This window comes from Rissa tridactyla, chromosome 4, assembly GCF_028500815.1.
Source record: "Rissa tridactyla isolate bRisTri1 chromosome 4, bRisTri1.patW.cur.20221130, whole genome shotgun sequence".
NCBI lineage: Eukaryota > Metazoa > Chordata > Aves > Charadriiformes > Laridae > Rissa > Rissa tridactyla.
The window spans coordinates 45,446,495-45,462,340 of NC_071469.1; the positions used below are offsets into that span (position 1 = coordinate 45,446,495).

The window sequence follows — 15,846 nt, forward strand, 5'->3', positions numbered from 1 at the left end:
TCAAAGTTATATTTAAGGTACTGACATAAAAAAGACTATATGGGGATTATGTTTTGCTTTAAGACCTGGCACATGGTATACTCTGGAAAATGGTTGTCAGTGTAACTAATCAAAGCAAGCTAAAGCGTGAGAGGGGAAAGACGAGTGTGTAATTTTTCTCCAAGCAAAATACCCCTTCAGGCTTTTTTATGCCACCACAATTGTCTGTATTAGGGATTATATGCTTATAAGGAAATCTGAGAAAAATATACCTCACTGATAATACTGTACTGATATAAGTTTTCCATATAGATCTTGACTTAATCTTTTGTGTGGAGATGTATGTTTGTGTCAGGGGTTACGCTGGAGATGTTAACTACAGGAAATCCTTGCAGTATTCTGCTATTCTAATGAGAGTTGTATGTTTCAATTATAACTTTCTTCAAGAAAGAAAAGTATCTTAGGTGTTTGTATCAGTTTGGAAAATCTCTTTTAATAAGTTGGTGTCAAAATGCAAAGCATGAAAAGACCATGTGTGGAAAAAACCCACAAAACTGCTAAAATTGTGAGAGAGCTAACATAGCATAGAAGGTTGTATTCTTGCTCCCACTTTTTAATCCTGCTTTATGGATAAAACTTTCAATGCTGCACACAGGGATATGAGGAATACATACGTTCTGTGTGTGTAAACTGGGATTTCAGGTTTTTGTCCAATTGCATGTTTTGTCAGTGTGCTTACACCGGTTGGACGGAGGAGAGGTAAGAAACTCTGCTTTTGTGGGCTGAAATATTTGACCAAACAAGTGTGCTCACCTGCCGGCTGGTAACATTTCATATACGTGTGCTTAGTGTGTGGCAAGCGAGACAGTTTGAATTAGTTTTACCTCCCTGATTTGCCTTGCATTTTTCACAGGCGAAGAAGGGGTACTGTGGGTTAGCTGCTGTGTTGTACCTTCTACCTCCATGGCAGCGTGTGTTTGTGTATGTGCCCTCAGCGAGGAGTATAGTTATTATTTACTGTAATGTTTGATGTTAGTGTTAGGCATAAAGAGAGAAAAAGTAATCCTCTGGGCCTTACCTGAGTTGTAGAGATGCCATCAACTGAAGGAAAAAATTAAAAACAAGAGACTCCTGGAGGAAGAACTATTTCAAACAGCTGTCCAAAGCAAATCCTTTCTAGCTTGCAGTTGGGCACAAGTGCCGAACTTGCGCTTGCCCCTTACAAGGCTCCTGCTTTAAACTGATACCGGTAGCAAAAACTTGTCGGACTTCATTCAGAAGTAGCCAGTGTATATTTGTTTAAACTGGGAGAATCTACTTTTAAAGCTAAGCTGCTTCATGAGAGTGGTGTTTTTCCTGTTTGCTTGGTGTGGGTTGGTGGGTATAAAACTTAGAAACCTTGTTATAAAACATAACTTTGCTCTCTGAGGACGTCCTTGGAGGATTCTTTTCCAATGCTGGGTGTTTACTTACTGACTAGACGTTGTAATGGGCAGACTTGAAAAAACAGAGTGAAGAAACCCCACATCTACATTAACATTGAACTAAGCAATGTGATTTAAAGCAGGATAAGGAAGGCTTCTTCAGAACTGGACTTAGATCTTTAAAAAAATATATATGATTATGAAGGTTATTTGTATGAAGTTGACGTATATATAACTAAACTCAGATCCTGCTGGTGATACTTCATTTGTGCTTTTAATAATTCAAAGGGCCACATGATACAACTAAATGGTTTCAGTGTGAGCTTCTGATTAAGTGAGAATGTTAGAGGATTCCAAGTGCCAGCTAGGCAATGCAGTAGTTATTTATTTCCAAATGCCGATTTTCTAAACTGTTACTACTCTAGGGGAGATAAAGGGAGAAAGCAAATACCTACTGAATTTGATACTGAAATGTAGCATAAAATTGGCATATATCAGTAAGAAAGTCATAATGGCAGAAGGATTACACTGCAGCATTCAGTCATTTTACCACCTGTAACGTATTTACCTAAATGTTACCATCAGTAATGAAAATGTTTTGAAAATCTGTATTTCTGTGAGCTTCCTTAAACTGAGTAGGCAAAGGATAGGTTTATTTCAAAAACTGAAGTGGAATGAGTATCATCACCATGTAAATCCACTGAAGCAATGTCTTGTTGATGTCCTGAACACTGTTACCTGCTGTAGTGTTGTGTGCCTCTCACTTGTTCCCGTTTTCTCTCACTTCGGTATCCAAACAGTTTTTGCCATTGGAAATCTTTGTTTCTTAAAGCCTAGAATTGGGAACAAAAGAACAGACAATAAAGTAGTGTGTGTCAGTTAGCTTCCTGTATTATTACTCTGATCAGCAAAGAAGCAGTGTATGACTGTTAGCATATAAATAAATGAAAGGCTGAATTCAGTGACTGAGTATTCTCTATTCAGTGTGCTTGTGTAACGTTTATTAAATTTGTTTTGGGCACTGTTAATACATTTAGGAATATTGTTAAGCTCTGCTATATTTATTTGTTTATTCAGTAGGCGGGATAGAGAAGTAACTGTTTTGAGGACAAGAGTAATTAACTTTGTATGTACAGGAGCCTCTTGGGACAATTAAAATTGGAAGACAAGCAAAAGCTTGTCTTTTTGTATGGGTGAAATGTAGAATACTATGTCAACACAAAGAAGACTTTATTAAATGCAGAAATGTAAGGTTTCCTGATCTGGAAAGTAATATTTAAGAACATAGGTATCTGGAAAAAAGTACGGATGGGACAGGTACTTGGCATGTACACATGCTAAGAGTGTCATGTGCTAAGTGTGTGCTTAGCATGTATACACATTCTAAGTGTACGTGCTTAGCATAGTGTACACAACAAGGGGATTAATGGGTTAAAATATGGAATGAAACTTACTCTTTGCAGTTACTGCAGTCATTGCAGGCAGAGGGTATTATGAACTTGCTTTCATATTTGCCTGGGAACTCTGTGCAGTAGTAATGAGCCACTCCTGAGAAAATAGCTTAGTTTTCTAATTACTAAACACATCACATAGCATCTTCTTTTCATAGGGTCATTTATATCTTACAAGTAAAGAAACAGTCTTCTGCTGGGTTATGTCCTAAGCTGTGTGAGCGTGGAGGCAGATGAGCACCATTGTCTATGTGGAGGAGAGGCACTGGTCCAGTCAGGTGGATCCATTTAGACCAGCGGTTAGGCAAGTGTGTCTGGGCAGCTGGAAAAGCATCCAGTTACTCATTTTACATCAGGAGTATGATTGTGTTTGTTTTGCCTCTGGCCTGTTTGCTGTCCCGCGATTAAAAACTTGACCTCAAACCTATCTTAATTTTTTCCCTTCGTTTTGCTGCTAAGCTTCTATAGTTTTGTGAGTGCAAGGCTCATTGGAGTGCAGAAGATGACATTTGGTTTGTTAGCTTCCTCGGAGGCGGTGAATCCAAATGAAGTCCTGTGTGCTTTGTGCCCCTTGAGGCAGGTTTCTTTTCCACAGTGCCTGGAGGACAGGCCCTGATACCAAATACTGAGTTCTGTGAAGGTTTTCTGCCAAGAGGAGGCAGGTGAAAGATGCCTTGTGGTTCTGAGCAAAATCACTGAACAATGGTTACAAATGATATTTTGGCTGGGAAAGCAAAATAATATCATGTTTACATAACACGTGCTGTTATTGATGGCTACATTCTGAAATGGAGTGATAAAAGGGATCACCGTACTTTTTCTGGTATGATACTAGAAATTCACGCTTGCTCCAATAATATATATCATTTTTATTGATGATCTGAAAGAAAACCATTTTCACCTTCTTGGTGTCCTTTTCTGTCTCCTCCTGAATGACCTCTTCCATCAGAGACACAAGTTTCACGTTCCCTGTCGTTTTCTAACCTCTTTACTTTCTTCTCTTACTTTTCTCTCTTGTAAAACAGTTTTTGATTTTTAGGGTGGTTTGAAAGTTACTTGGAAAATATGAATCTTAATACCCTTATTATTGGGAAAGCTTTCAATGCATTATTCTGTTAACTAACCTCTGCTGGAAATGGGTACTTGCTAACAGAGGTTGATCATTCCATTGCTGTCAAGTGTACAAAGATCTAGCATATAGAAAGCTGAACATAGATAGCTTCAGTCTAAAAATAATTTTTACATGGGGCCTGTTGCCCTGTCTTAAATGATTTCTGGCATGCTGTTATTTATTCTATATGGGTAAAGATGTTAACTCAAGGCTAGGTGTTTATTAAGAAATAATAAAAGTTGCTCTTGTTCAACCACAGCCAGTAGTCTCAAGGTGGTAATCACTTATCACAATTTTTTGTAACTTTAGAAGTTGTGAATATGTTCTGTAATTTTTGAGGATAAAAGACTTGGAAAAAGTTGGATTCTGGTTTTCAGACTGCATATGTAAAAAGGAAACAATTTGAAGACCATATAATCAATCTGTGTTTTCACTTATATAAGCTTAAAACAATTTAGTCATTAACAATTTAATAATTGATAAATATAAAAAGTTTTGCAATAAATTAATGTGAAGTTTGCTTTACACTTTGTAGTATTTTTAAGAAGTGATAGAAACCAGAATAATCCTTCAGAAGAACAATTAATCTAAGTCTTCCAAAAGCTGACTGGTTTTATTTTTGTCCTCCACCAGAAGCAAAAGCCTAAGGCATTTATTTATTAGTAAATATTATCATATTTAGGGTATTGACAGCACTTCCATTTATACAGTAACAACTGTGACTTTTGTAATAATTTAAAATTACCTTTTTCACTATTATTATAACACTGATGGCATCTTTTGTAATCGAAGAAAAATTCCAGTTTATAGAGCTATTACTGTAACAGTTGTTATGACATCTTTTGTAGTTGAAGGAAAATAAAACTGCAGTTGACAGCAATGAAATGTTTTGATAGATTCTCTTTTAGAGTATGTATTATGCAAATATTCTGGGGGGGTGTTAATTGTTGGGGTTTTTTTTAAGAAACTAAAATTCTGAGAACAAATAAAAAATGAAAATCAGGCAGACTATTTTTACTAGTTGGAAAAACATAAAGCTAGAGTACGTTCTAAATTTGTAAACGTAAAAAGTGGTTAATAAATTGCTAATTATGCGCTACTTTAATAAAGATAACAGTAGAATTTTAGCATGGAATATTTTTGGTCAAGTATTTGTGGCTTGTTTGTCAACAGGTAACAGCTATGTTCTGGGTGCTGTAAGAGTAGCATTGCTTTAAAGTAAAGGAAAAGTCTTACAAGTATTCTGTAGACTACAGCCGTGAACTGAATGGTCAAAACAACAGATGAACAGTATTTGCAGTAGTACTTCCTTTTTGGAGTATATATAAGTTTATATATAAATATGATTAAACTTAAGAATAATAATTCTTTTAATAATAAGTTGCTTTCATTCAACTTTCATGATACGCGGCTGCCCTCTGTTCAGAGTTAAACATGTTACCTTTAATAGTGATGAAAGTTTACTTTAGATGTTCAAGGACTGGCTTTGTTTTACTTTGCGTTTCTATGTCACCACTTGAATTCTCATACTAGGTCAGTGCAGTGCCCATTCCTAATCAAACGCCATCTCTGAAGTCATAAACCAGAAAACTAAGAATCTAGTGTTCGGCTATGGTAATATTGTGGTGGAAAGTTTAATGTGAATTTGTGTTTGTTTGTTTAATATACCTATTAACTGCAACCTAAGCTTTTTTGCCCAGAACTACCTCAGTTAGGTGTTCTGCGAAATACTAGCATTTGGTGTAGCATGCAGTAGATTTGCCTGCTCACCGCACTCGTTCCTTTTAGAGGCGGTGGTCGTGGTGTTGATGACTTTTGTTTCCTCTTAGCAGCTGTGTGTTCAGAGGCACCTGTGCATGAGGAGAAGTTTGTTCTATGGCCTCAGAGCTGGGTGCCAGGGAGGATGGCAGCTGCTCAGAGCTGGCAAAGCCCCTTTATCTGCAGTATCTGGAGAAAGCTCTGCAACTGGATCAGTTTTTACGACAGACGTCTGCCATCTTTAACAGGAGTATATCCAGGTACCAAAACCTTTTGCATTTTCCGTTGGAAATACCAAGGAAAGACAAGCATTTTTATTATATTGTTCCCAGGCAACACCATATTAAGGGTTTAGTGGTGACTCTTTCATTATAAAATCTTCTTTAAAGATTTTGCACTTAGTTCACACTGATAATTCAGTGTGTTGCCAGCCCACATACAAATTAGCACGATGTTTTAAAGCTGTCTTTTGTAGCTGTGGCCCAAACTTTCTTTTTCTGCAAAAAGTAGGATGAAGAAGCGCTAATTTGATTTTTCAGGAAGATGGCCTGTAGCCGTAAGTGAAATGTAAAGACTGTTGTCAGATGCAGAATTTATATGTAAGTAAGTTGTTGCAATGAGAAGTGAGTCAACAGGGTACACTTCTGTCCCAAAACAATTTACATTTCAACTGCATCAGTGTTTTGGAATTGTAGAGTTACAGAACTGATCACTGTGTGGATGGTAACAGGTATATTTACAAGCATGTAGTAAGATCCACACACCGAGTAGAAGTATAGCTTTGTATTTCGCACGTTATACAGTAGTGCTGAGGGTGACAATATTGTGCTTTGGTTTGACTTGATAGTATTTTCTTGCTTAGTTTGTGCTTCTCAGATTAGGTACCGAGTAGAAGACTGAAGGTGCAGGTTGATAGCATAGCCAGGCTGGTCTGATGATTAACTACTGTTTAGGGGTTAACAGGAAATTATTAACAGCAGTATTTCTCATGTGTAAAATTACATCTGAAGCTGTCTCAATTCTCAAACCTTTAGACTAATGGCCACATGTAAGAAAGCTGCACGGGTATCTCCTCTTCTGAATATTTTCCTTTTTCTTGTCATCGTATTACGTATCTTCTTGCAGCGATGAAAGTGAAGATGGATTGGATGACAATCCTTTGCTGCCTCAGTCTGGGGATCCCCTGATGCAAGTTAAGGAAGAGCCCCCAAACTCTTTGCTTGGGGAGTCTTCTGGAGCAGGGAATTCTGGGATGCTGAACACGCATTCCCTGAATGGAGTACTGCAGCCAGGTAGGGATGCACTGGGTTGAATCTCTGCTTTCTTTGGGATAAGCTGGGAAAAGCATTATTTCTGAAGAACTTTTTTTTTTTTTTTTTTTTTTTTGCTGAACAGAACCAAAGTCTGAAAAAGGGAGCCTGTATAACTTTTCCAAACTGAAGAAAAGCAGAAAGTGGCTGAAGGTAAGAATATTGGAAAGAAATGCAGCAGTTACGAAATCTATGAGTAGAATCCCAATCAACGCCCTGTACACAGTGGTGCGTGATTCTATCTTGTCATCTGACGTAGATCATGGTGTAGAAACATGTAAGCAAGCAGATAGCAACAAGAAAATAAGTTGAGCACTGATCAGAGCATTATAAAAAAATATCATGAATGCCGTTTCCAAATACAGTAAGTTTAATTTTACTTTACATGTGCTACTGAGCAGAAAGCCAGACTAATGTGTTTTAAGAGCTGCCCTAAATCATGTGGTGCAATTTAATTAGTGCAAAATCTCACACACAAGAAAAGGAGGCATAAGGTGATACAGAGATGTGGTAACATTCTGTGTTGCTGAAAAGAGGGCTCCAAATGAATTCTTTAGTCTTGTTCTATATTGTCTCATTGTTTGCTGCACTATGTTTTTTTGAGGTAACTGGAGCTAGCATCCCTTGCTAAGAAAAAAGGAAAGAGTGGTTTTGGTGGTGGTTTTTTTTGGTGGTTTTTTGGGTGTTTTTGGTTTTTTACACATTAAGATAAAACACCTACCAAAGCAAAACGTACATTCTACAGAGGCTTCTCATGTTGGAAATGGAAAGAAAGAAGAGTGTGTGACAATTGATAATGAATATTGTATTAGTCTTTGGGTAGAACAAGATAGAATTAGAGTCTCTGTTGAGTTGAGGTTTTCATTTTCTTCATGTAGCAAAATGGACAGTAGACATTTCAATTTTGGTGAGCAGCAGCATTTTAGTTAAGTTTCACAGTGAGTATGCATTCAGAAACTTGAAGGAATTTTAGTACACTGTCCAAATTAAAAAGAACTATTATGAAATATATTAAATGGAGATTCGGGATTCATCTGAAAATTTGTTTCTGAGATGAACTAAGAAAGATCCAAATGAGGATGGAACAAGAGAGTGGAATGGTGGCTTTATGCCATCTTTGGATTTTCGTTGTAGTGTAGCCTTCTCTAATTAGCAAAATCAGGTTGCAGAAAGGTCAGACAAGAGCCAAACCTGCTGCAACAGATGCAGCTGGAAGTGGTAGAACAGTGGGACAAGCTACAAATGGGGTAGGAAAGTACCTGCAACCATACATGACAAAATGCCCCTGTTGGTATCCTGGATTTTCTCACTGCCGCTTTTCTGACAAACAGACAGACCAAGAGGATTCTAAAATGATTCAGCTATCACCAAACTAACAGAAAACTACCTCCCCCCCAAATCAGAAAATGTGTATTGGATTCATTGGTAGACAGTACTGTATCTCAGAAAAGTGTTTTCCGTTTGAGGCGTTTCAGATGGAAGACACTTTGTAAATGCTAGGTATTGTTGTTGAGACAGAGCCACAGCCCTTTATTAGTTAAAGGCTCAAGAGTGCTTTGCATGAATTAACCATTCAGTATAGGGACTCGTGATTGTTAAATTAGTTTCCATTTATTCCATTTAGAGTATCCTTCTGAGTGATGACTCCAGTGACACAGATTCACCAAGTGATGAGGATGGAGATGAGGAAGAATTTTCTCTTTCAAGGGAGGAACTTCACAACATGCTGCGATTACACAAATACAAGAAACTGCATCAAAGTAAATATAGCAAAGACAAAGAGGTAAAAATACAGAATTTTTACATTTCCTTGATTTTTATTCTTTAACTGCATTGCTTTAACTGCTCTTATATTTTATCAAAAACCATAATGTTTTGTGGACTGGAAAATATCTTGTTGTTTGGTAGACTAGAGCAGTCTAACATCAGTTTCAGGCAAGGGTTATTTAATTACTTACATACAGACTGAAAAGCTGTTGATGCCTTATGCTGAGAATCTGTCAATAATTTATGTAGTTAGTACTGGCACATGTGTTATATATAGCTTCCACAATGCTCTGTTCCAGTCACTATAACAAATATAGGGTGCTAGAATTCAAGAGTTGGTAATATATACGAAAACTGAGGTGCTGTTCGTTAAATTTTAATATAGGTAGTAGCTGCTGGTCAAGGCTAAACTTGCATATTTAAACCTAAAGCAATATACTTTCATCATCGTTGAGGTGACAAGTAGTAAGGTGATTCTTACCTTCTGGACAGGGAGTTCCTAGATTTCTTCCTGACTGTTTTCTGTCATTCTTTGGGGGTTTACTTGACTTTCTTTTTTTCTTTCTTACTTTTCTTTTTTATTTTGGATTTTCATCTCGTATTCTCTTTTTTCCCTCTTGTAAGAAAATAGTCTGCTGCATTTCTGCATTTTTCTTAATAACAGGCCAAATTCTATGACAGTTTTGATTCTAATAATATATCTTTTCAAATAATAAGGGCTTTTTCAGGAATTATTTTCATTGCTGTTTTGAATTGCACCAGAAAGTAGTCTGAGATAAAGGAAGTCATCCTATTCTGCTGTCAGAGGATGTGTCTGAAATTAAAATTTGTCTTCTTGTTTCCTATTCTTTTGAAATTTCTCCAGAAGAGTGAAGAAATATTTCCCATCCAGGTCTTTGCTTCTGTCTACTTCTTTCCTTCGTTTACTTGTTAAATTCTAAACCAGTCTTGTGTTAGGTTCTTGAAATATAACATAACTGCAGAGTTACACACCCAGTTTTTGCACAGATCTTAACTTTTGTTAGATTTTACATAAATATTTATTTCCAGACTAGTAAGAAATAATATCCAGTGGAAATAACTAGGGTATTGTGAAATCAGCAGTATACAGTTATGAGGGGGGGAAACACATCTGTCCAAAAAAGTTTGTTTATGCTGATGTTCTCACCTTCCAAAAATCTTTTAGTAACTTAATAGTATGCTTAGGTTTTAAATAGTTAATTTCTGACCTATACTGTCTTTATTTTGACTGTTTATATGTAACCTGTGTATACTTCTTCAATATTTTAGTTGAATAATGCATGGAATATACTGACTTTTTTGTTAATTTGGAAAAAAAAATGCTGGGGCAGCTGTATTTGTACTTGACGATCTGAATGTTCAAGTTGTTTGTCCTTGTGTAAATCTTTTAAATGCCTTTTATCTAAACCTGTCCTTTTACGTCCTTTGGAATGATAAAATAGAACACGAATGTCATTTGGGAATGCAAGCAAAACAAATAGGAGGTCCATTTCATGTAACATGCTGTCTTGCTGGGCAGCACCCATATGGAGAAGATAGAGCAGTATGTTTTGAAAGCGTAAGCTTCACTGCCCACTCTTCCCCTCTTACGTAACTGAGCGGGCTTGGCTCCCTGTGTAGAACTTGGAGGCCACCTCTGGGAGCAGTGGTTTTGCTTTGGACACTGAATGATCCTTGATAACAATGCTAAATATGGAGAAGTGCATGTTTTCTGATGCTTATTATCAAGATCTGAACTTGTTTGCCTGCTGTCTCTGTTACCTGCTATGTCTGTTTTCTGTTGCTGTGCTCATTTACATCCACTGCAGTTGCAGCAATATCAGTACTACAGTGCAGGACTGCTGTCTACACATGATCCTTACTACGAGCAGCAGCGCCACCTGCTAGGGCCCAAGAAAAGGAAGTTTAAAGAGGAGAAAAAATTAAAAGGTAAAGTCACTAACCTTGTGTTTTTAAATGGCTGCTGTGATTAAACTTCTTTCCTATGTTATTTCCTTTGAATAAACATAAATATTCAAAACTTCTGGGTTTTGCATGGAAATACCCAGTTCTGTCAAAGAAAAATTCTTCAGAAAATACTGTGCTTTATCTTCTGGCTTCTGGAAAGCTAGGGTGAAAAACATGAACGTGAATTGAGAGTTCATGGGTCTAGATTTTCTTTGTAGATCTCTGAATTCAGAATTTAGAATGAAAGAGTTATGCTTTAAGTACCTTATAGGTACTTCCAGCATAAGCCTTATAGGTTTATTCATTGCTTCAGAATCCATAAATACGGTTGTGTATCATGGTCCATTTACTCAGAGTTTTTTGAAAACATGATAGTTCCTTGAAAAAATGTAAGAACTTACCCAGTACCTGATGCAGTTATTTCTGAATATGTAATTCTAGTGAACAAGAAGTTATGGGCACTGAGAGTGTTTTCTGGAAATTAGAGGGAACTCAGAATTGATGTCCAATGTGAGTTAAAATAGAATTACTTCTGTAACCTCTCAGCTGGAGTTTCTCAGATGCATGTTTGCTAGGAAGTGCAGTTTCCTTTCTTGATTGAGCTGGCATCAGCTGTAAATCTGTAAGGAAGCAGGAAGAAAAGGCTATGAACTGTCGTTGTAAGGTGAATTCCTCTGTAGTGCAAGTACTTAAGTTTGAGCTGCGTTTTAAGGAGGCTGTTTTGGGCTTCCTTCCTTCCTATCTTTCTGCAAGTTCCTTTAACTGTGTATTTTTTTTTCCTCCACTAATCTCCCAGCATCCATGATTTTGCATACTCATAAGTAATATTTTTAATATCTGATAACCAGTATCAGTTTCCTCTGAAAGCTGGTGTCTGTAATACATGATAACATGCCAGTTTCTTTCAACTGCTGAGAAGTTTGGTTTGCGTACCAAAAGCTAGTGGTTTTATCTTTTAAGTGTCCTACCTTTACATTTCTTTAAGTAGAATTTTACCACAAAGCAAGAAACATTGCATCAGGTCCCAGACGTTTTAACTCCTAAGGCATGTTTCCCTGGGTGGAAAAATTGCATTTCACCACTCTATTAAACAGGACAATCTTTCTATCATGAAGCGTTGAGGAAATATCTAATACGATAAATGGATGCTACCAGAATTGGTAAATGTGGATAAGTTTGGCTTTTTTGTTGGTTCCACACATAAATTGACTAGGATAGTTTACTCAGGAAAGATACCTGACTAAATGTATCCCAAAAATAAAAAAAGAAATTGATTTTTGTGATTGTTGTTGCCATGCAGGCAAGTTGAAAAAAGTAAAGAAAAAGAGGAGACGGGATGAGGAACTCTCTTCAGAGGAGTCACCACGACGCCACCATCACCAGACCAAAGTTTTTGCCAAGTTTTCTCATGATACACCACCACCTGGGTCCAAGAAAAAGCATTTGACTATTGAGCAACTTAATGCACGTCGGCGGAAAGTGTGGCTTAGCATTGTTAAAAAGGAGTTGCCAAAGGTGAGCTTGGCTAACAGCACTGGATCTGTGGTGATGGCAAGAAAGGGAAATAGAAAATTAACTTAGTGGGGAGCTGACACTTGGAAAAACAAAGTGAAGTAAGACCTTATTTTTCTGGTGATCATTAATGACCAAACATATTCTGTAATCTGTAAGGAAAGTGTAGTTTGGATTTCTTATCACCAGTGATATCTAGGTGGATTGTGCAGTGCTTTGCCACTGCTTTCATTTGGCTATCCAACCCTTTTCTAAGAATAGTACAGTAAACGCTAGCAGGTACTCCTGCTGATCTACGGGATAGCAATGTAGAGCAACTAAAATATCTAGGTTTTAAATGAAGTTCAGGAAAGGAGAGTTTCAGTCATTGCAGCATGGGTGGTTTTTGAAGCTTATTTCACAAGCGGTCTAGGGAAAAGCATTTGTGTTGTGTACAGGACGATCTTCAGGCACATTTGAAATAGAAAGCTGGGTTCACTGTTGCAATTTTTCTGAGATGTGATCAGAGTGGACCTTACTAGCTTGCTTTTTGGAGTTCACAGTTGACAGGCTTTGAATTCTAGGAAGTTGAATATGAATGATGGCTATAGTATCCTTTGTGAACTTTTAAGCCAGACAAAGGATATGTGCAGTGTAGTAGACCTTATTTTTTCAGAAGACTGATTTTGATCATATGAAGAACATAGGATTTACATTAATTCTTATCATCTTTGGGGAACTGTGGAAATTTTCATTGTTTACTTCAGTGATAACAGTGGAATATGAGAACTCTGCTTTGCAATAGTAATAGTTAAAGAAACAGTCCTGAAAAGGAGCTGTTTTACATCTTTCCTTCAGGAGTTGGAATACATTTATGTATGCCTTCAATACTTAAGGATGAAAAGCTGTTTCAGTCAAAATAAAAAATACTTGCAGTACCTGTATCCAATTATACAATAGTGTGCATGGCTGAGGTTGGCACGTATATCTGCTGAAGACTGCATTGTGCTCTTTTAAAATACTGCGAAGCCATTACCTGTTAGCTAATTTTAAGATGGTATTCTTTTATAGGCATACAAACAAAAAGCCTCAGCCCGCAACCTTTTCCTAACCAACAGCAAAAAGGTAAGTGTTGTTTAGCTTTATACTGTTACTTGTACTGGATGTAATAAGCAAACTGTAACCTCTTTGTATTTCTTCTGTTTCTTGTAATACTGGCTGTGTCAGCAGGGCAGTATAAGAAGCAGCACTCTATAGTAAAGTCATTTGTCATTTGATACAAGGCTTTTCATTTTTCAGATGTGTCATTTTGCTGTGTTTAATAAGCAACAGATGAAGCGAGCAACACAAATTTCTTCCTTGAGATCTTTTTGGCTTTCATAAGATTTAGTCTGTATATTTTTAATTTGCTGATCTTTGATAGAATAAATTAATGACTTTGGTACAGTTCGTTGGCTTTTGAACTGCCCCCCATTAGCTAGAATTTGCTGGTTTAAGCATTTTTGTTTAAATCAAAGGGGCTCTTGGAATAACAAAAGTGTTAATTTACATAAATATATATAGGAGCTGAGATTAAAAATAGAACAATTTTCTGCTTAAGTGATTGCAAAAGGAATTTATCAACTCATCAGAGTCTTCTCTGGGAAGTGTCATTGTTTCTACCTAGAAGGCTTTACTTTAGGAACACTTGGTAATTGCTTTCTGAGCATTTTTCAAGTGTTACTACGCCCAAGTGTGATTCATTTATACAGCTAATGAAAAGGTAATCAAGTGTATGGCTGAGAATCATCAGAGACAAGATAAAGTAGGAAATTTTCCGTTCTATGTATGCATTATCAAGAAAAGGAAAATTTTCTGTGCAAGGGATGCAGAAAACAGGACCTACATGTACATATTTAAGAAACTTCGCTGTAGATGGGTTCTTTGCTGTGGTCCTCCATAGCTAGCATAGAGTGGATTTCTTTTTGATGTCTGGGCAAATAGCCTGTATTTGTAGGTGTCACAAACTGCTTTTTAGCAAGTGAGTGATGCAGTAGACTTAAATGTTTTGAAATTGCACTTTTGTTTGGTTGTTGTTGTTTAGTTTGGTCATTTGAAATCTGTGTTGTTAGTATTGTTGATGTGCAAATTTTAGTGGAGGGAAAAAAACCTGTCACAAATATCAAACCCAGCAATTTTGTCCATTATGACAATAGCATTAATTTATTCATACTAGAATGAAAAATTGCATTGTATGATGCTTCTTTATGAGATGGTAGGAAAATTGTAGAGGATATTCCTCAAATTTTCAGTGTATTAACATGTGAATAGGATTGTATTCCACCAATACTGCTATTGTAGCAGCCTTATTAAAACAGTGAGAAAGCGCTGGGTACCACAAAAAAGTGTGTAGAATAGATGAGTCGGAGTTGCAGGCAGGTCCTGAACTCTGGTTTCCTGAGTCCATTTAAAGGACCTACCCATCAGATCCATCCTTTAAGTACACATGAAACCGACTTCAGCTTCTTCCAAAACATTATTTCACTCCAGCTTGCCCATCAGTGCATGAGAGAGGTACGTCGAGCTGCTATCCAGGCCCAGAAAAACTGTAAGGAAACATTGCCACGAGCGCGTCGTCTTACCAAGGAGATGCTTCTCTATTGGAAAAAGTATGAAAAGGTGGAAAAAGAACATCGCAAACGAGCTGAGAAAGAGGCCCTGGAGCAGCGCAAACTGGATGAGGAGATGAGAGAGGTACAACAAAAACACACATTGCTGATAATTAATCTGTTGAGGAGACGCAGAAGTGTCTAGATAATTTAAGTTTCTAAATCCAGGCCATGAAACTCAGTTATTTGTTCTGTTTCAGCGGTATTCCATGTATTTTTACTGCTATCTTAAAATTATTTACATAATTCTTCTAATGTTAGCTAGAGCTGATAAAAAAAGCCTTCAAACTGTGTAAATTCTTTACAAGTGAATGAAATGGAGGAAGGGATTAGACAAGCAGCATGTCTCAGACATACATAACTCAGTGTTAGTAAGGGCCAGGCTTTTGTGATGGTTCGCACATCATTTTGGGTGCAGACGGCAAGCCACCTTTTCATTCGCATTGAATTTTCTTTTTTTTTTTTTCCCTCTTTTTTTCCCACCCTGCTGTAAACTGATACCGGAATTTATATACAGGGCACAGAATTTTTCTGTGATTGCTTTTTTGTTTGGCAAGTGACAGCTTTATGGACTCCCATACAGAGTAATAGGGGTTGAACTTAAGAAAAAGCTTTCTTGCCAAAGCGCTCTCTAGTGGATTTATGGTTGTTACCTTACATGTGTGGTGATGAGCTAAGTTTGAATCTTTAGAATACCTTCTGTTTAGTTTTATGCTCAAATTATGCTTTTATTTATTGTGTTTCTGTCATTCTTGCAAAGTTCATAAGCATTTTTTTTGAAAGTTTCAGATGACTTAGACTAATAGTCAACTTCTAACTGCAGCATTTTTTGACCAGAACCTAAGAATGAACAAAGTTTCTACGCCTTGCTGAACCCCAGACCATGATGCTATCTCAGCTGTATTACCTAGTGATGCATTTCATTTATTCTACCATAAT

The 15,846-nt window shown here is 37.0% G+C and overlaps 1 protein-coding gene across 3 annotated transcripts in view; it reads left to right on the top strand.

Moving 5' to 3' along the window:
• The window catches only part of INO80 (INO80 complex ATPase subunit), a 69,333-nt gene that overhangs the window by 2,507 nt on the left and 50,980 nt on the right, over positions 1-15,846 (top strand). The window contains exons 2-9 of one of the 3 annotated variants that reach the window (XM_054197601.1): positions 5,798-5,983; positions 6,849-7,015; positions 7,119-7,186; positions 8,658-8,816; positions 10,630-10,750; positions 12,069-12,283; positions 13,331-13,384; positions 14,789-14,992. In XM_054197601.1, coding sequence (XP_054053576.1) covers positions 5,841-5,983; positions 6,849-7,015; positions 7,119-7,186; positions 8,658-8,816; positions 10,630-10,750; positions 12,069-12,283; positions 13,331-13,384; positions 14,789-14,992 — 1,131 coding nt within the window. In that variant the 5' untranslated portion in view covers positions 5,798-5,840. Of the gene's footprint in view, positions 1-4,324; positions 5,984-6,848; positions 7,016-7,118; positions 7,187-8,657; positions 8,817-10,629; positions 10,751-12,068; positions 12,284-13,330; positions 13,385-14,788; positions 14,993-15,846 lie in introns of those variants that run through there. The other 2 variants (XM_054197603.1, XM_054197602.1) reach the window with 2 other exon arrangements.